This window comes from Saimiri boliviensis, chromosome 1 (genome assembly GCF_048565385.1).
Source record: "Saimiri boliviensis isolate mSaiBol1 chromosome 1, mSaiBol1.pri, whole genome shotgun sequence".
NCBI classification, from domain to species: Eukaryota; Metazoa; Chordata; class Mammalia; order Primates; family Cebidae; genus Saimiri; species Saimiri boliviensis.
In genome coordinates this window covers 233,945,361-233,966,654 of record NC_133449.1, presented here as the reverse complement: position 1 = coordinate 233,966,654, position 21,294 = coordinate 233,945,361, and the positions used below count along the sequence as shown (strand labels likewise).

The following is a 21,294-nucleotide window of genomic DNA, read 5'->3' as shown; positions in this document are numbered from 1 at the left end:
GCCTAATATTTGGTAATCCTTGAAAATGCAAACTAAATCAGATACTTTTTATTTGGCAAAGACTGAATTATGTCCTGCATTGGTTGTAGGAAGAAGGAGATATCTTTTTAAGGGGAAATATACGTTAAGAGCAGACACGTGTACACCTCTAAATAGCAAATCTACTTTTAGATAGTTATTCCAAGGAAATAATCAGAAAAGCAGGCAAATGTATAAGTATTAAGATATTCACATTTTATAATAGTATTGAAAAACATTAAATATCATTAATTCATTAAATAAGGTACATTCATATAATGGAATAATATGTAGCAATGTAAAATACTGAGGTAGACTCCTCCAACCCCAAGGGCTTTTTGTTGATCAAGGAGTCAAGACTAAGAACAATGACCATATTAATTTGAAGGTCATGTGGTACAGTTTAGGATTAAGAGTTATACACAACTTAATAAACTAATTAAAGCATATTGTGAATGACAGGGTTTGTCAATGAGACAGATCTCATTCCAACTTGACAGGCAACCAATGATACAAACACAAATGGTGGATGAAGATGCAATTGGTGTGTTCCACGAGCAGATAAGAGGTATCTTAAAAGAAGACCTAATACTCTGACGTGTGGTTTCAGGTGAAACTCAGCACATTGATAGCTGTGGTGGCTCTGGTGAGAGACTTCTGCTTGAGAAAGGTGGAGGGAAAAGTAAAGGGAACTCTGTCTTATACCTTAGGTATGAATTCAGCCACAATGGGTAGAGAACAAGGCAGGCTTTTGGGATCACTGATTCAAGAAGGCCTGGCTCTTGGATAGTATTTCTGGAACTGCCCTGAGCCAGATGGGAGCCCACTGCCCTGAAGGGTGAGTTCCAGACCTGTAAGCATTCATTACAAGCTGACTGAAGAGCCCTGAGGCCTTAAGTGAACAGTGACGGTGGTCTGGCAGTATTCCCCTTGGGCCTATGGTGGTGGTGGCCATGGGGTGAGGCCCTCCTACCTATGGAAAGGGGAAGGAAGAGTGGGATGGACTGTATCTCATGATTTGAGTACCAGCTTAGCCACAGTAGAATAGAACACCAGGTAAATTTCTAAGGCTTTTGATTCCAGTCTCTGGTTCCCAGACAGCATCTCTAGACCTGCCCGAAGATTTGGGGAGCTCACTGCACTGAAGGGAAGGACACAAGCCTGACTGGTTTTGCTACCTGCTGATTGTAAAGCTGTAGTGAACATAGGTGGTAGCCAGGTAATAGTTACAGCAGGCTTTGGGCAAGACTCAGTACCCTGCTGGCTTCAGGTCTGACCCAGTGGTGGTAGCTACAGCGGTACTCCAGGTCTGTCCCAGTGATGGTAGCCACAGGAGTACTTTATGTCTGTCCCAGTGGTGGTAGCCACAGGGGTACTTTTATTACCCCATTCCCAGCTCCACACAGTTCAGCAGAGAGAGAGAAAGACTCTGTTTGTTTGGGAGGAAGTAAGGAAAGAAAACAAGAGTCTCTGCCTGGTAATCTAGAAAATTCTTCCAGATCTTATCCAAGTTCACCAAGCTGGTGCCTCTGTAAGTCCGCAAGAAACACAGTGTTACTAGGCTTGGGGTACCCCCTAAGGCAAACACAGCCTAGATAGAGCACAACACCCAAGTCCTTTAGAACACCTGGAAAGCCTTCCCAAGAAGGACAGGTACAAACAAGCCCATATTGTAAAGACTATAATAAATATCCAAATTCAAGATAACACAGAGATGGAATTCAGAATCCTATCAGATAAACTTAACAAAGAGTTTGAGATCATTACAGATGCACAATAGAGTACTATTCAGCCCTAAAAATGAATGAGATTTAATCATTTGCAACAACATGGATAAAGTGAAAATCATTATATTAAGTGAAATAAGCCAGGCACAGAAAGACAAACATCTCATGTTCTCACTTATTTGTGATATCTAAAAATCAAAACAATTGACCTCATGGAGATAGGCAGAAGGATGGTTACCAGAGGCTGGGAAGGGCAGTGGGGAACTGGAGCGAGCTGAGAATAGTTAATTAGTAAAAAAAAAAAGCTAGAAAGAATAAATAAGACCTGTCTGATAACACAACAGGGTGACTATAGTCAATAATAATTGTATATTTCAAAGTAACTAAAAGAAAGTAATTGGATTCTTCATAAGACAAAAGAAAAATGTTTGAGAGGATGGATACCTCATTCTCCATGATGTGCTTATTTCACACTGCTTACTTGTACCAAAAAATCTCTTGTACCCAAAAAATATATGCATCTACTATGAATCCTCAAAAATTAAAAAGAGAAAAGTTTAAAAGACCTTTACACTTTAACTTCATCACCCTGTTTTTCAACTTTTTGTTATTATTTGTATCTTATTATCCTGTGTATGTCTTGAATAGGTGTAACTATTATTTTTGATTGGTTCATCTTTTAGTCCTTCTTCTAAATGTAAGAGTAGTTTACACACTACAGTTACAGTGTTATAATATTCTGTGTTTTTCTGTGTACTTATAATTACCAGTGATCTTTGTACCTTCAGGTGATTACTTATTGCTCACTGATGTTCTTTTCTTTCTGACTGAAGTACTCCCTTTAGCATTTCTTGTAGGACAGGTCTGGTGTTGATGAAATCCCTCAGCTTTTGCTTGGCTGGGAAAGCCCTTATTTCTCCTTTTATCATCCATTTGAATAAACTTTCTAGTCCCATCTCTTTTTCTGCCTACTCTTTAAGGCCAATAACTCTTAGATTTGCCCTTTTGAAGTTATTTTCTAGATCCTATAGGCATACTTCATTGGCTTTTCTTTTTTTCTTTTGTCTCCTCTGACTATATTTTCAAATAGTCTGTCTTTAAGCTCACTAATTGTTTCTTCTCTTTGATCATTTCTGCTATTAAGTGACTGTGATGCATTCTTCAGTATGTCAATTGCATTATTCAACTCCAGAATTTCTGCTTGATTCTTTTAAATTATTTCAATCTCTTTGTCAAATTTATCTGATAGGATTCTGAATTCCTTCTCTGTGCCACCTCAAATTTCTCTGAGTTCCCTCAGGACAGCTATTTTGAATTATCTGTCTGAAAGGCCACATGTCTCTGTTTCTCCAGGATTTTTCTCTGCTGCCTTATTTTGTTTGGTGAAGTTATGTTTTCCTGGATGGTGTTGATGCTAGCAGATGTTCTTCGGTGTCTGGGCATTAAAGAGTTATTTATTGTAGTCTTCACTTATCTGGACTTGGGAAGGCTTTCCAGATATTCAAAAGGATTTCAGTCTTGTGATATAGGGTATATCTGCTTTAGGGGGTACCCTAAGCCCACTAACACTGTATTTCTTGCAGCCTCATAGAGGTACTGCCTTGATGGTCTTGGGCAATATCCAAGAGAATTCTCTGGATTACCAAGCAGAGATTCTTGTTCTCTTCCCTTACTTTCTTTCAAACAAATAGAGCATCTTTCTCTGCCAGCTAAAGCTGGGGGCGGAGTGATACAGCACCCTGTGACCACCATCACTATGACTGTGTGGAATCAGACCAGAAGCCAGCACAGCACTGGGTCTTGCCCAAGGCCTGCTCTAACCACTCCTTGGCTACTGCCTATGTTTGTTCAAGGCCCTGGGGCTCTATAATAAGCCTGTGGCAAAGCCAGCCAGGCCTGTGTCCTCCCCTTCAGGGTGGCAAATTTCCCCCTGGCCCCTGGTGGGTCTAATCAGGAACTACAGTTAAAAACCTCAGAAATCTACCTGGTATTCTATTGCACTGTGACTGAGCTGGCACTCAAACCACAAGACATGGTCCTTCCCACTTTTCTCTTCCCTTTCCAAAGGCAGAGGAGCCTTACTTCATAGCCACGGTCATGATAGGCCACAGGAACTACTGCCAGTATTCTCTTAAGGCCTCAGGGCTCTTAAGTCAGATTGTGGTGAATGCTGCCTGGTCTAGGACTTGCTCTTCAAGGCAGTGGGCCTCCCTCTGACTCAGGGCAGGTTGAGGAATGCTATCCAAGAGTCCAATCCTGGAATCAGGAACCCCAGGAGTCAGCTTGGTTGCTCTAACCGCTGTGCCCTGTTGGTGTCTAAAGCCAGCAAGTCTCAGCATCTCAACGAAGGCCCTCGACACAGTACCTGGGTGTCACTGCTGGTTACTCGGGGTTCAAGGGCTCTTCAGTTAGCAGGTGATGAATCCTGCTACAAGGTCTTTCTCTTCAAGGCAGCAGGTTCCATTCTCGCCCAGGGTGTGTCTAGAAATGTCATCTCGGAGTTAGGGCCTGAAAGTGAGGGACCTCATAACTCTAACCAGAGTCCCATCCTGCTGTGGTTGAGCTGGTATCCATGATGCAAGACAAAGTCCTCCCCATTTTTCCCTTTCTTCTCCTCAAGTGGAAGGAAGGGGTCTTTTTTGAAGCTGTGAGCTGTGTGGCCTGGGATTAGGGAGGGGTAATGCCAGCATTCTTTTAGTCACCCCAGCTGGTGTCTCAGTATAACACATGCCCCACCAGTCCACTGTCTCTGGGCCCAGTTCAAGACTAGGACTCATCTAAGAGTTACAGTCTTTATGGCCTAGATTGCCTTTAAAGTGTAGAGACTTGAAGCACTTTAGCCCTCCGTGGCAAGGTTTGTAGGAACTTAAGTTACAACTGACAGGACTGGTGATTCCCCTCTAGCTAGAGCTGGTTTAAATGCTCCCTCCATGGGCAGGTGTCATCTGAGTTCGGTCCGATTTTCCTCTCTGTTCTAACAGGACAGCACTGAGCTCAGTGCCTCACAGTTGCTGTGCTCCCCTCCCACAGTGACCAGAGACGCTCTCTACACCACGTTGCAGCTGCTAGGGGGTTGTGGAGGGGTGGCATCGGCAACTCAAAACTGTTTTTTCTCTCTTTACTGCCTTTTTCAGCAATACGATACTAAAACCAGGTACTATGAGGGCTCACCGGAATTTCGGTTCTTACGAAGGTGTTTTTTCTTTACAGATAGTTGTTAAATTGGTGTTCTTGCTGGGGGAAAAATTGGTGGAGGCTTTTATGCCATCACCTTGCTCTGTCCAAAAGTGCAGAGTTTCTATTAGCTTTCTTTTTGCTTGTTTGTTTATGCAAACAGTGTTAAGTTGTTATCAGCTTAAAATAATGGGTTATAGGACAGTATACACAAGCCTCATGGTAACCTCAAATCAAAAAACATATAACAGATACACAAAAAATAAAAAGCAAGAAATTAAATAATATCACCAGAGAAAATCACCTTCATTAAAAGGAAGACAAGGAAGGAAGGAGAGAAGAGATCACAAAGTAACAGAAAACAAATAAAATGACAGGAGTAAGTCCTTACTTACCAATAACAACATTCAATGTAAACAGACTAAACTCTCCAATCAAAAGCCATACAATAGCTGAATGCATAAAAATATAAGGCCCAGATATCTGCTACCTACAAAATGCACACTTCGCCTATAAAGACACACATAGACTGAAAATAAAGGAATGGGAAAAGATATTCTATGACAAGGGAAACCAAAAAAGAGCAAGAATAGCTATATTAGACAAAATATATTTCAAGATAAAAACTATAAGAACAGACAAAGAAAGTCATTATATAATGATAAAGGAGTCAATGTGGCAAAAGGATATAACAATTGTAAATATATATGCACCCAACACTGAAGCACCCAGATATATATATATCAAGTATATATATATCAAGTGTATATGTATATATAAAGTGTATATATATATATATATATATATATATATATATATATACATATAGCAAGTATTATTAGAGCTAAAGACAGAAATACCCCAAAACAACAAGAGCTGGAGGTTACATTATCACATTTTCAGCACTGGATGTATCTTCCAGACAGAAATTCAACAAAGAAAAATCAGACTTAAGCTGCACTGCAGACTAAATGAACCTAGATATTTATAGAACATTTCATCCAACAGCTGCAGAAAACACATTTTTCTCCTCAGCACCTGGATCATTCTCAAGGACAGACCAGATGTTAGGTGAAAAATAAATCTTAAAACACTCAGAAAAACTGAAGTAATATCAAGCATCTTCTCTGACCACAATGGAATAAAACTAGAAATCAATAACGAGAGGAACTGTGGAAACTATATAAACACATGGAAATTAAACAATATGCTCCTGAATGACCTGTATGTTAGTAAAGAAATTAAGAAAATTTTAAAATGTATTTAAACAAATAATAGCAGAAATACAACATACCAAAACCTATGAGACACAGTGAAAGATATACTAAAAAGGAAGTCTATAGGTATAAGAAACTATATCAAAAAAAGAAAAAAAAAAACTTTAAAACTTCAAATAAACAACCTGGTGATGCATCCTAAAGAACCAGAAAAGCAGAAGCAAACTAAACCCAAAGTTAGTAAAAGAAAAGAATAATATCAGAACAGAAATAAATGAAATTGAAATAAGGAAAATACAAAGCTCAATAAAATAAAGTTTGTTTCTTGAAAAGATAAACAAAATAAATAAACTGTTAGCAAGACTAAGAAAAAAAAGAGAAGATTCAAATAAATAAAATCAGAGATTAAAAAGGAGACATTATAACTGATACTGTAGAAATTCAAAGAATCATTAGTTGCTACTAGGAGCAACTATATGCCAATAAATTTAAAAATCTAGAAGAAATTGATAAATTCCTAGATACATATAACCTACTAAGATTGAACCAGAAAGAAATTCCAAATCTGAACAGACCAATAACAAGCAATGAAATCAATGTCATAATAAAAAGTCTGCCAGCCAAAAGAAGCCTGGGACCCAGTGGCTTCACTGCTAATTCTACCTAACATTTAACGTAGAACTAATACCAATCGTACTCAAATTGCTGCAGAGAGAGAGAGAGAGAGAGAGAGAGAGAGAGAGAGAGAAAGGAATACTTCCAAACTCACTTTATAAAGCTAGTATAACCCTGATACCAAACCAGCAAAAATAATAACTAAAAAAAGAAAATAGGCCAATATCACTAATAATTATTGGTACAAAAATCCTCAAAAAAATTAGCAAACCAAATTCAACAAGACATTAAAAAGATCATTCATCATGACCAAGTGCGATTTATTTCAGGGATGCAAGGATGGTTCAACATATGCAAATCAATCAATGTGCTACATCATATTAAAAGAATGAAGGACAAAAACCACATGATCATTTCAACTGATGCAGAAAAGGCATTTAATAAAATTTAACATCCCTTCATTATTAAAAAAAAAACTAAAAAATTATGTGTAGAAAGAATATGCCTCAACATAATAAATGCCATATAAAACAGACCCACAGCTAATACCATACTAAGTGGAGAAAAACTGAAAGCCTTTCCTCTAACATCTGGAACATGATGACAATTCTGTCTTTCACAATTATTATCCAACACAGTACTAGCAGTCCTAGCTAGAGCAATCAGACAAGGCAAAGAAAATAAAGGGCATCCACATTAGAAAGGTGAAAGTCAAATTATCCTTGTTTGCAGATGATATAATCTTACATTTAGAAAAACCTAAAACACACACACACACACACACACACAAACTAATGGAACTGATAAATTCAATAAAGTTGTAGGACATAAAATCAACATACAAAAATCAATAGCATTTCTATATTTCTATATTTCAACAGGAAACAAGCTGAAAAAGAAGTCAAGAAAATAATCCCATTCACAATAGCTACAAATAAAATAAAATACCTAAGAATTAACTAAGAAGGTAAAAGATCTCTACAATGAAAACTATAAAGATTGATTCAAGAAATTGAAGAGGACCTACAAAAAACGGAAAGATATTCCATGTTCACAGACTATTGTTAAAATGTCCATCCTAACTGATATGGTTTGGCTGTGTGCCACCCAAATCTCATCCGGAATTCCCATGTGTTGTGAGAAGGACATGGTGGGAGGTGATTGAATCATGGGGAAAGGTTTTTCCTGTACTGTTCTCACGATAGTGAGTAAGTCTCAGATCTGACAGTTACTATAAGGAGTTTTCCTGCACAAGCTGTCTTCTTGCCTGCTGCAATCCATGTAAGATATGACTTGCTGCTCCATACCTTCCACCATGATTGTGAAGCCTCCCCAGCCATGTGGAACTGTAAGTCCAATAAACCTCTTCCTTTTGTAAATTGCCCAGTCTTGGGTATGTCTTTATTAGCAGAATGAAAATGGACTAATACAGTAAATTGGTACAGGGAGTGGGGTGTTGCTGAAAATACACTTGAAAGTGTAGAAGTGACTTTGGAACTGGCTAACAGGCAGAGGTTGGAACGGTTTGGAGAGCCCAGTAGAAGACAGAAATATGTGAGAAAGTTTGGAATTTCCTAGAGACTTGTTGAATGGCTTTAACCAAAAGCCTGATAGTGATATGAACAATAAGGTCCAAGCTGAGATGGTCTCAGATGGAGAAACTTGTTGGGAACTGGAGCAACGATGACTCTTGTTAAGTTTTAGCAGAGACTGGCAGTATTTTGTGCCTGCCCTAGAGATTTGTGGAACTTTGAACTTGAGAGAGATGGCTTAGGGTATCTGGTAGAAAAAATTTCTAGGCCGGGCGCTGTGGCTCAAGCCTGTAATCCTAGCACTTTGGGAGGCCGAGACGGGTGGATCACGAGGTCAAGAGATCAAGACCATCCTGGTCAACAAGGTGAAACCCCGTCTCTACTAAAAATACAAAAAATTAGCTGGGCATGGTGGCACGTGCCTGTAATCCCAGCTACTCAGGAGGCTGAGGCAGGAGAATTGCCTGAGCCCAGGAGGCGGAGGTTGCAGTGAGCCGAGATCGCGCCATTGCACTCCAGCCTGGGTAACAAGAGCAAAACTCCATCTCAAAAAAAAAAAAAAAAAATTTCTAAACAGCAAAGCATTCAAGAAGTGATTTGGGAGCTGTTAAAGGCATTCAGTTTTATAAGACAAGCACAGCATAAAAGTTCAGACAATTTGCAGCCTGGCAATGGGATAGAAAATAAAAACCCACTTTCGGAGGAAAAATTGAAACTAGCTGTAGAAATTTGCAAAAGTAATGAGGAGCTGAATGTAAATTTGCAAGACAATGGGCAGAATGTCTCCAAGGCATGTAAGAGGTCTTCACGGCAGTCCTTCCCATCACAGGCCTGGAGGCCTAGAAGAAAATGTTCCATGGGATAGGCCCAGGGGTCCCTGTGCTGTGTGCAGTCTAGGGACTTGGTGCCCTGCATCCCAGCTACTCTGGCCATGACTAAAAGGGGCCAAGGTACAGCTCAGGCTGTTGCTTCAGAGGGTGAAGGCCCCAAGCCGTGGCAGTTTCCATGTGGTATGGAGCCTGTGGGTGCACAGAAGTCAAGAACTGAGGTTTGGGAACCTCTGCCTAGATTTCAGAAGGTGTATAGGAACATCTGGATGCCCAGGCAAAAGTTTGCTGCAACGGTTGGGCCCTCACGGAGAACCTCTGCTAGGGCAGTGCAGAAGGGAAATGTGGGGTCAGAACCCCCATATAGAGTTCCTACTGGGTCACTGCCTAGTGGAGCTGTTAGAAGACGGCCACCATCCTCCAGACCCCAGATTAGCAGATCCACTGACAGCTTGCACTGTGCACCTGAAAAAGCCAAAGACACTCAATGCCAGCCCGTAAAAGTAGCCAGGGGGAGACTGTACCCTGCAAAGCCACAGGGGTGGAGCTGCCCAAGACCATGGGAACCCACCGCTTGCATGAGCTAGACGTGAGACATGGAGTCAAAGGAGATCATTTTGGAGGTTTAAGATTTGACTGCCCTGTTAGATTTTTGGACTTGCATGGGGCCTGTTGCCCCTTGTTTTGGCCAATGCCTCCCATTTGGAATGGCTGTTTTTATCCAATGCTTGTACCCCCACTGTATCTGGAAAGTAACTAACTTACTTTTAATTTTACAGGCTCATAGACAGAAGGGACTTGGCTTGTCTCAGATGAGACTTTGGACTGTGGACTTTTGAGTTGATGCTAAAATGAATTAAGACTTTGCGGGACCATTGGGAAGGCATGATTGGTCTTGAAATGTGAGGACGTGAGATATAGGAAGAGCCAGGGCAGAATGATACAGTTTGCCTATGTCCCCACCCAAATCTCATCTTGAATTCCCATGTGTTATGGGAGGGACCCAACGGGAGGTAAGTGAATCATGGGGAGCAGTTCCTTCCCATGCTGTTCTTGTGACAGTAAGTCTCACGAGATCTGAGGGTTATTATAAGTGGACGTTTTTCTGCACAAGCTCTCTTTTTGCCTGCTGCCATCCATGTAGGTTGTGATGTACTGCTCCTTGTCTTCTGCTATGATTGTGAAACCTCCCCACCCATGTGGAACTGTAAGTCCAGTACAATTCTTTCTTTTGTAAATCGCCCAGTCACAGGTACGTTTTTATCAGCAGTGTGAAAATGGACTACTACACTACCCAAAGCAATCTACAGATTCAATGCTATCCCTATCAAAATACCAATGACAATTCGTCACAGAAAATAAAAAATCAATCCTAAAATTTCAATGGAACCACAAAAGACCCAGAATAGCCTATCTCTATCCTGAGCAAAAAAAATAAAATTAGAGAAATCTCATTACCTGACTTCAAATTATACTACAGAGCTATAGTAACCAAAATGACAGGGTATTGGCATAACAACAGACATAAAAACCAATAGAACAGAATAGAGAACCCAGGAAAATCCATGCATTTACAGTGAAATTATTTTCGACAAAAGTTATAACAACATACATTGGGGAAAGGACAGTCTCTTCAACAAACAGTGCTTGGAAACTGGATGTCCACACACAAAAAAATGAAACTAGATTGCTATCTCTCACCACATATAAAATTCAAATCAAAATGGATTAAGACTTAAATCTAAGACTTCGAATTATGAAATTCCTACAAGGAAACATTGGGGAAACATTCCAGGGCATTGGAGTGGGCAAATATTTATTGAGTAATACCCTGCAAACACAGGCAACCAAAGCAAAAATGAAAAAATGAGATCACATCAAGTTAAAAAGCTTCTGCACAGCAAAATAAATAATCAACAAAGAGACAACCCACAGAATGAGAGAAAATATTTGCAAACTATCCATGTGACAAGGATTTAATAACTGGAATATATAAGGAGCTCAAATAACTCTATAGGAAAAAATATAATAATCTGATTTTAAACTGGGAAAAAGATCTGAACAGATATGTCTCAAAAGAAGACTTACAAATGGCAAACAGATATATGAAAAGGTGTTCAATGTCATAGATTATCAGAGAAATGCAAATCAAAACTACAATGAAATATCATCCCACCCCAGTTAAAATGGCCTTTATGCAAACAACAAGCAATGACAAATGTTGGTGAAGATTGGAGAAAAGTGAGCCATTATACATTGTTGGTGGGAATGTAAATTGGTACAATCACTGTGGAGAGTAGTTTGGCAGGTGTATTTCGTCACAAGACAGAAATACAGCTACTATATAATCCAGCAGCCCTAGTCCTAGGTATTTAGGATTTTCCTTTCCAAAAGAAGAAAATTGTTATATTGAAGAGATATCTGCACTCCCATGTTTACTGCAGCACTATTCACAACAGCCAAGATTTGCAAGCTACCTAAGTTCCATCAACAGATGAATGGATAAAGGAAATATGATACATAAACACAGCTGAGTACCACTCAGCCATGAAAAAGAATGAGATCCTGTCATTTACAACAAGGATGGAACTATATATCATTATGTTAAGTGAAATAACCTAGGTAAGAAAATACAAACTTCATATTTTTTCACTTATTTGTGGGAGTCAAAAATCAAAACAATTGAACTCATGGAGAGAGGGAGTAGAAGGATGGTTACCAGAGGCTAGGAAAGATTTTGGGGGGTGAGGGAGAAGCAGGGATGGTTAATGGATACAAAAAAATAGAAAGAATAAGACCTACTATTTGCTAGCACAACAGAGTGAGTATACTCAAAATTACTTAACTGTACATTTTTAAATAATAAAATAATATATTGGATTATTTGAAACATAAAGGATAAATGCTTAAAGTGATGGATATCCCATTTACCCTGATGTTGTTATTACACCTAAATATCTCATGTACCCCATAAATATATATACCTACTATGTGACCACAAATTTAAAAATTAAAAATTAAAAAAAAAGAAAGAAAACCTACTACTTTACTCCATGACTCTATTTTTACAGACCAGGAATACATTCTTAATTAGAAAACAATTTTGTTCTACTGTATCCTAATATAGCACAGTTTTCTTCATTCTTTCATTTTCCCTTCTCTATTCCTTTACTGCAAGGGTCCCCAATCCCTGGGCCACGGACCAGTACCCATCTGTGGCCTGTTATGAACCAGGTTGCACCGCAGAAGGTAAGCAGCAGGTGAGCCAGTATTATCACCTGAGCTCCACCTCCTGGCTGATCAGCAGCAGCATTAGATTCTCATAGGAGTACAAACCCTACTGTGAACTGCACATGCAAGGGATCTAGATTGTATACTCCTTGCCTGATAACCTGACATGGAACAGTTTCATCCTGAAACAATCCCCCCAGTGACCATCCTTGGAAAAATTATCTTCCATGCAACTGGTCCCTGGTGCCCAAAAGGTTGAGGAACACTGCTTTACTGTACATAAAGTAACTAGTGTGTGTACACAAATATACTGCATTTTTTTGTTTTCCTATATGGCCAATAGGAGGTTTTGATCGACATCAAATGAAGTTGGGATTAAATAAAAACACTGGTTCTGTGAAAGTACCCACTTTCTCCATTAGAAGCATGCTCATTCAGCTTTTATTTTTATAATTCAGTAAATTATTTTGGCTCTATTTTAACACACCAAAAAAAAAAAAACATAGAAATTCTTCCATGCCTTGTTTGAATTTTAATGTTTCCATTTATCATTGCAAAACCAAGGAAAATTTTACAATTTTTTTGGTATGTAGCTATTCAATGTAGAGCAATCCATCATTTAGTAGAAATAAATAAGTCTAAAAAATAATTACTAGTTTTCCTTTTGAATTATGACTCTTGTGTTTAAATAAACTTCTTTAACATGAAAGCAAACAAAAGGTTGAAGTACATAAATATAGACAAGGAAAGAAATGTATAAAGTATGATACCAATTATGAAAAAAGATATTTATAGTGTCATACAAAAGACTGGAAGGATAAACAAATACTAAAGACTGGCAATCATTGGGAGTAGAATTACAGGGAAGAGTAAAGAACATGGCCTTTCATTTTCTACATGATATATTTTTATATTTTAATGCTTTTAATAACCAGTGACATAGCAAAGATTTATTCATTTGAAAAAGAAAAGAAAAAAACTTGGTTGCAATATTGAAACGGATCTCTAACTCCTTTCTAGTGATACTTTATAAATCATAAGAAGGCATCCTGGAGATCAATACTACACACCGTCCCTTCCAATCACATGTGGGAAAATGCACTCCAAGATGAAACCATAACCTCCCACTAAGGTATCAGGTGAGATGATTTACAGTGAAAAGACTATGAACCATAAATACACAAGAGTTAAAAGATCTTTGTGGGTGTTTAGAAAATTTTTTTTTCTATTTTACACTTATTTACAGACATCCTCCAAAAAAAGGTTTTTTAAAATGCTCACAGGAAGAAACCATAAAGAGAAACAACCTATCATTTAAACAGCTACCGCGGAATTGGTCTTTCTGAACACTGCCTATCAGTGATAGATTCTTCTACAAATGTTTAAATCAACATAAAAGTGGCCTCAGAAAGTTAGGTGTATTGGTAGATGAAAGGCACATTTACAATGCATATATCCAAAGGATGTGTGTGCCCTAATTTTAATCTAGAAAAATAAGACTGGTTATTAAAAAGTATTACTTACTTTTACAAATAACAGGTCCTGGGGTTAGGCTAGAGATTTGGAAGAGGAGAAAAGCCATATGGGTAGCACTTCAATACCTCCGTTGCCCTTTCTTTTTTTTTTTTTTTTTTTTTTTTTTTTTTTTTGACACGGAGTTTCGCCCTTGTTACCCAGGCTGGAGTGCAATGGCGCGATCTCGGCTCACTGCAACCTCCGCCTCCTGGGCTCAGGCAATTCTCCTGCCTCAGCCTCCTGAGTAGCTGGGATTACAGGCACATGCCACCATGCCCAGCTAATTTTTTGCGCTTTTAGTAGAGACGGGGTTTCACCATGTTGACCAGGATGGTCTCGATCTCTCGACCTCGTGATCCACCCGCCTCGGCCTCCCAAAGTGCTGGGATTACAGGCTTGAGCCACCACGCCCGGCCCTCCGTTGCCCTTTCTAGGAATCTTAAGCATCTTCTGGAAGCTATGATCCCCACGGTGGTCCCTAATCTAACAGACCCTAATAAACTAAGTCTGTGTAAAATTAAAGAACAAGACTAAGGATGAAAAGGTAAGTTAATGAAATGGTGATCAGCAAGTCCTTGAATAACTTCATTTCAATATTGATTTTTAAAAAATCAATTCCCAGCCAGGCGTGGTGGCTCAAACCTGTAATCCCAGCATTTTGTAAGGCTGAGGCAGGTGGATCACGAGGTCAGGAGTTCGAGACCAGCCTGGCCAATATGGTGAAACCCCATCTCTACTAAAAATACAAAAATTAGCCGGGCATGGTGGCTCACACCTGTAGTCCCAACTACTCAGGATGCTGAGGCAGAACAATCACTTGAACCCGGGAGGTGGAGATTGCAGTGAGGTGAGATCGTGCCACTGAACTCCAGCCTGGGCAACAGAGCAAGACTCCATCTCAGAAAATAAAAAAAAAAAAAAATCAACTCCCAGCTGGGGCCACTGTCTGTGAAATTTCCATGCGCTCCCCATATCTGTATGGGTTTCCTGCAGGTACTCCAGTGTCCTCTCACATCCCAAAGATGTGCATGTTAGGTTCACTGACATGTCTAAATGGTCCCAATACAAGAGTGAGAGAGAGAGAGAGAGAGTGTGAGTGTGTGTGTGTGTGTGTGTGTGTGTGTGTGCGCGCACACACACACACTCTTCAATGGAATGGCCTCCTGTCCAGGGTTGGTTCCTGCCCTGAGCCCTGAGCTGCCAGGATAGGCTTTGGTCACACTCAACCCTGAAGTGGAATAACTGGGTAAACAATTATGTTACTTGTTTCTATTAATCTTTCTTAAATATATGTATAGCTCACATTTATTTCCATGTTTAATATCAGAAGTGTTTTGGTGTTTATTTAGAAGTTTGGTGATGTTCTTATGGCCAGAAATATGCTATAGAAACTTAACTGTTATTTATATCCATTAGCTGATGGCAAAATTGGTTTCCTTATAATTAATTTTGCTTAAAGACTCAGTTTCCAAGAACCTAGCAATAACATTAAATGAGGACTTACTGGGAAACTAAAGGGAAAGAATAATTAACAAAAAGAATCATTCTCACCTTTGCACATTCCTCTTGTATCAGGATGCAGACTGAACTGATATCTAAGAGATGTGTCTTGATCAAATAACAACCTTTCAAATACCAAAAGAGAAGGCATAAGTTGTTAATGTATCTTAAACGAAGAGTAACATTTTAACCATCATTTTTATTATACCGAAACTTGTTAAAATTCTTAGTTATACCACTATTAATGTTTCTATTTCAAAGTGTTATTTCAGAAATGTATAATTTGATTGAAAACATATCCAAGATGAAAAAGAAAAACTCATGTATATAGTCATGTTAATTTCACAAATATTCTGTTATCATTTTTTAATATTTGGGAATAAGGGACAAATATCACTGTCCCAAGTCTAATAAATCTTAATAACTTTTTGAAAAGAGATAAACTGAGATCATTTGAGGGACCAGCGCCAGTGGGTTTTTTTTCCCTTCACATTTCTTTATACCAGAGAACTTGAGATTAAAATCCTGGGATTATATCTGAGTTTATATTTTCATAGTATGCACTGTCAGAATTCCTTTATTTATTTATTTATTTTGAGACAGGGTCATTCTCTGTCACCCAAGCTGTAGTGCAGTGGCATGACCCTGAGTCACTTCAAACTCCTAGGTTAAAGAGATCCTCCTGCCTCAGCTTCCGAAATAGCTGGGACTACAGGTGTACACACCACTATGCCTGGCTATTTTATTTATTTATATATATATATATATATTTTTTTTTTTGTAGAGTCAGGGTCTTATCATGTTGCCCAGGCCAGTCCTGAACTCCTGAGCTTAAGTGATCCTGCCTTGACCTCCCTAAACGCTGGGATTACAGGAATAAGCCACTACACCTGGCCCAGAATTCCTTTAATTTTTTTATTTACTTCTTATTATGTTCAAGGGAGCATCATGGTAACAAAGAGAGAAGATACATAATCCTCGCCCCCTAGAAGCTCCAAATGTAGTAAGGAATATAGAGCTATGAAAATAACCATGATATGCCATGAGTATGCTACTAGGCAAACTTAAATATTTATCTTTTCTGTTTAATATTTATCTTATTTTTATCTTTTCTGCCCAATGAGCAGAAAATGGACAAAAAAAAACTTGAATAGACATTTCTGCAAAGAGGAAATACAAATAGTCAACAGGTACCTGAAAAGATGTTCAGCTTCACTAATCATTAGGGACATGGAAATCAAAACCACACTGAAATACCACCTCATAGCTCACTGCAGCCTTGTACTCCTGGACTCAAGGCGTCTTCCTGCTTCAGCCTCCTGTGTAGCTGGGATTATAAGCATGAGTGACAGTATCTGGCTTAATTTTTTATTTTTCATACTCATGCCTGTTTATGAAAAATAAAAAATTAAGCCAGATACTGTCACTCATGCTTATAATCCCAGCTACACAGGAGGCTGAAGCAGGAAGACGCCTTGAGTCCAGGAGTACAAGGCTGCAGTGAGCTATGATCAGGCCATAGCACTACAGCCTAGGTGACGAAGTAAGACACTATCTCTAAACACACACACACACACACACACACACACACACACACACACACACTTTCTAATAGTTTTCAGCATCAGCAAAATTGACAATGAAAAGGACTCCAGTCCTTAACTTTTCTATTATAACACACCCTCTGTGAGGTGCTATAAGAAGCCTCCTGCTATAAGAAGGAAAGTGTTTTCTTGGCTCTTTACTACTGACCATTAATAAGAATTAAAAATTAATTATTAGAATAAAATTATGCCATTGCTATAGTGCTTTTTTCCAAGAAGTAAAACCATCTATTAATGTTTCTCCAAGAAGTAAAATAATCTATTTATATCCCTAAAAGGGTAAGTTTACTTCTTAAGATGTTGTGAAGTTGCTTTGTTGTTTTGTTTTTCAGACACAGTCACTCTGTTGCCCAGGCTGGAATGAAGTGGCATGATCTCAGCTCACTATCACCTCCACCTCCCAGGTTCAAGCGATTCTCCTGCCTCAGCCTCCGGAGTAGCTGAGATTATGGGTGCCTGCCACTAGGCCTAGCTAATTTTTGTATTTTTAGTAGAGATGGGTTTCACCATGTTGGCCAGGCTGGTCTAGAACTCCTGACCTTCCAGTCTCAACCTCCCAAAGTGCTGAGATTTGAGGTGTGAGCTACTGCACCCAACAAAATTTTGTGAGTTTTTTTTTTTAATTTAAAAATAACGCAAAAGGGGTATGGAGAATTTGGGGGGGTGGTAATGACACTATTCTATATCTTGATTGTAATAGGAGTTACACAATTATGTTTGTCAAAACTCAGAACTGTACACTTAAAAAGGTGAACTTTATGTAAATTGTTCCTGGAAGGGTGACAGAATATGCCACCCCAAAATAAGCCACTGTGACATATGGATTACTCTGAGCTAAAGGAAACTTGAATAACAGCAGATGCCTCCCTTTTTCTTCTTGAAAACAGGAGATAAAAACTCCTGTGTAAAAGATGCCCTCCCTACAGAAAGAGAAAAGAAATATTTTTCAATAGCCAAGATAATTCTGTACAAACAGAACTTGTTAAAATAATTCTATCTTCCTTTAGCCTCCCAACATAATTTAGTCAGCTTTCCACAACTGCCTCTCTTTGTTGAACCTAATACAAAAGCATACAGCCTTTGCCATTTCTTTTCTTATTTTTTTCAAGATGGGAGTCTAGCTCTGTTGGCCAAGCTAGAACGCAGTGATGCGATCTCAGCTTACTGCAACCTCCACCTCCCAGATTCAAGGAATTCTGCCTCAACTTCCTAAGGAGCTTGGACTACAGGTACATACTACTATGCCTGGTTAATTTTTGCATTTTTAATAGAGACAGGGTTTCACCATGTTGGCCAGGCTGGTCTCAAACTCCTGACCTCAAGTGATCTGCCCACCTTAGCCTCCCAAAGTGCTGGGATTACAGGCATGAGCTACTGTGGCTGACCAGGTTTTGTCATTTATTTAAGTCTTCATTTCCTTTCCTTTATTTCCTGTGTCACATAAAACTTATTTTAAATTTACCTAAGTTTTAATATTTAAAGTATTTAATCTATTTCATATCAATTTAATCCTTAGGCTCAACCAGGACGCTGTGAGAGGAGAGGCAGAATTTCTGCCCCTACTTAAAATCTTAATTAAAAATGAAAAAAACTAATATAAATATGTTAATATTCTAATATGTAAACATAAATATTTAACATTATGCCAATAAAAGTACCAATAAGGGCTAGGTATGGTGGATCACGCCTGTAATCCCAGCACTTTGGGAGGCCAAGGTGGGGAGATCACTTGAAGTCAGGAGTTTGAGAACAGCCTGCTCAACATGGTGAAACCCCATCTCTACTAAAAATACAAAAATTAGCTGGATGTGGTTCCAGCTACTCGGCTGGCCCAGACAGGAGAATGGCCGGAACCTGAGAGATGGAGGCTGCTGTGAGCTGAGATCGTGCTACTGCATTCCAGCCTGGGTGACAGAATGAGACTCCATCTCAAAAAAAAAAAAAAAAAAAAAAAGTCCTCTTTCCTAAAGAATTTATTTTTACAAACCCCAGCAATTTATGTTTAAGGAAATTATCTCTGAATTATTTACCATAACAAAAAGTTAAAAACTATATTTTGTTTTAGAATAGTATAATGCTTCAATAATGATATACCTCTACAGCCTTGCTTTGCGAAAGGCCATCCCTCCTCTAGTAGTACCAGCTTTAACCTGGAAGTTTGTTAGAAATGCAGAATCTCAGCTCTTACCCCAGAACTCCTGAATTGGCATCCACATTTTTATAAGATTCTGGAGGGATTCATAAGCATATTAGAAAATTGAAAGTCTAGTCTAGGGCGTGCCAGAAAGAATGAAAATCGAATTATGGTGCTGCTCTTCCACTTGAAACCTTACGAGTACCCTACCAGGACATATGCAGGATGTACAAGATCTTACGCGACCTCACCCTATTTTGCTCTGCAGGCTCATCTTTGCATGCTCAACCTCACATTTTACACTTCAATAAAATTTAACTGTTTGTACATGCCAACACACATAACACAATGTTATGTCCCACTGCTACACCTTTACCCATGCGGTTCCCTTGGCCTAGAATACCTCCCTCTCCTTTATTTGGCTAATTCCTCACCAACCTACCTTCAAGCCTCTATTCAGGAGTCAACTATAGCAAACTTTGATGACCACTTACTTAGGTTGAGGTAAGAGTCCCTTTGGGCTCCTAAACCACCCTGGACACACTTCCATCCTTGAATTTCCCACATCACATTGAAATTATCTGTGCTCAAGTGTTTTTGCTGGCCTGAAGGTTTCTCAAAGGCAGTAGCCTCATCCCTGCCCTCTTTTCCCTGTGTCTAGCAGAGAATAAAGGCTTTGATAACCTGAAATATCGACTTTTTTTGGATCCGTATAAAACTATTTGTTTCCAGTTTGGTAGGGACCAGTTTCCCCATCACACATTCTTTTCTTGAGAGAAATTGTTACCCAATTCCTAGAGCTGAGCTGCAAGTCACTTGAAGCAAAATGCAGTTAAGTTCAGACCTAAGTAGATCTTTCTGGCTTGTGCCAAAAGACTTAAAGCCCCCTCCCCCTCCCCCAAAAGGAAAGGCTTTTGAAAAATGCTGTAAGGCCACCTACTACAAACTTCATCTTGTCCCCAGCTGGGTCGGGGGCAGGTGGGGACAAACTGCGGTTGCTTCGTTACAAGCCCTCGGCTCAGGCCTGGCTGCCCACGAGGCTCTGGTCCCGCCCACAAGCACACGTTCTGGTCGCGACCTCTCCTCAAAACTCCGACCCCCTGAGAGAGCACCCGGGCCGCCCCGGCGCGAGGGCTCAGGCACTGCGGCCCTAATGGTGGTCACCTTCTCCAGGGCAGCTCCTCTTCTTCCAGGTCGCTCTCCGTCACTGAACCCTCTATCACGGTTTCATCACTGTCCCAGTCTGGGGCCTGGACGCCTTCCTCCATCTTTGCCTAACATTCAAAGTCTTTTTAGCCCTCCTCTAACTCCCTCTCGCCCGCAAACAGAAAGAATGCTTTGAGGGCCAGGGGAAATGGTGAGTTAAAAATTTAAAAAAATATAATATAATCGCAGCAGGAGTCGGGCCTCGTGGCTGGGCTGCTGAGGAGCGTGTGGCGGGATCGCCGTCTGGGAGGCAGCCCGCGGGTTCCGCCGCACGCCGCAGGCAGGGGGCAGCCGCGCGCCGCACGCCGGAGCCCTGGCACGCGCTCGGCCCCGCCCCCAGCTCGCGGAGTGGGCGGCCGCGCGAGCCGGCCTGCTCTGGGCGTGGCCCGCCGCCTGCTGTCGCCTTCGCGGTTTTCCATCCTGGTTCGCTAGACCTAGAAGGAATTGGGATTGCTGCTGCGCGGACCCGAAAGGCAGGCGTGCCGCACCCAGAACTCAGGCCGAGCCTGCTTATCGCCCTTGGCCGGGAGGGTGACCTGCCACGCACCTGGTGCGTGTGAGCCCCCGGCACCGGAAGAGCAGTCAGCTCCTGCCCGGCCCAGCAGCCCTGGCATTCTGAAGCCAGAATGTGACCTTAGACCTAATGAGTGTTTTTGCAGCCCACCAAGCGCTTCCTTTCCCTTCAATCCCTTGACAGCCTCTCCTCAAGTGTCCCATGAGGTAGACAAAACATATGTTGAAGCTCATCAGCTAGCTCAGTGGTGTGTTTTGTATTTGTTTTTTTCTCTCAACAACTCTTTGGTCACCTGCAATATAGATTACGCAGGAAAGGCAAGATGAATGCTTAATTTTTCCCCTTTTATCAATGTTAGCATAATAGTAATGCCTAGCAACCTCCAAAAGTAGTCAATTGTGTTTTATGAAGTACTAGAATTTTATGTTTGATGTGTTTCAATATGTTTGAACACTTTTAATTCAAACTAAGTGTTTGAGT

At 40.1% G+C, this 21,294-nt stretch overlaps 1 protein-coding gene across 1 annotated transcript in view; it reads right to left on the bottom strand.

Moving 5' to 3' along the window:
- The window catches only part of ANKRD31 (ankyrin repeat domain 31), a 188,008-nt gene extending 167,541 nt beyond the window's left edge, over positions 1-20,467 (bottom strand). The window contains exons 1-2 of the mRNA XM_074384703.1: positions 20,259-20,467; positions 15,408-15,481 (exon numbers count right to left, since the gene is read on the bottom strand). Of these exons, the coding sequence (XP_074240804.1) occupies positions 15,408-15,481; positions 20,259-20,362 (178 nt within the window). The 5' untranslated portion in view covers positions 20,363-20,467. The remainder of the gene's footprint in view (positions 1-15,407; positions 15,482-20,258) is intronic.
- Positions 20,468-21,294: the final 827 nt, after the last annotated feature.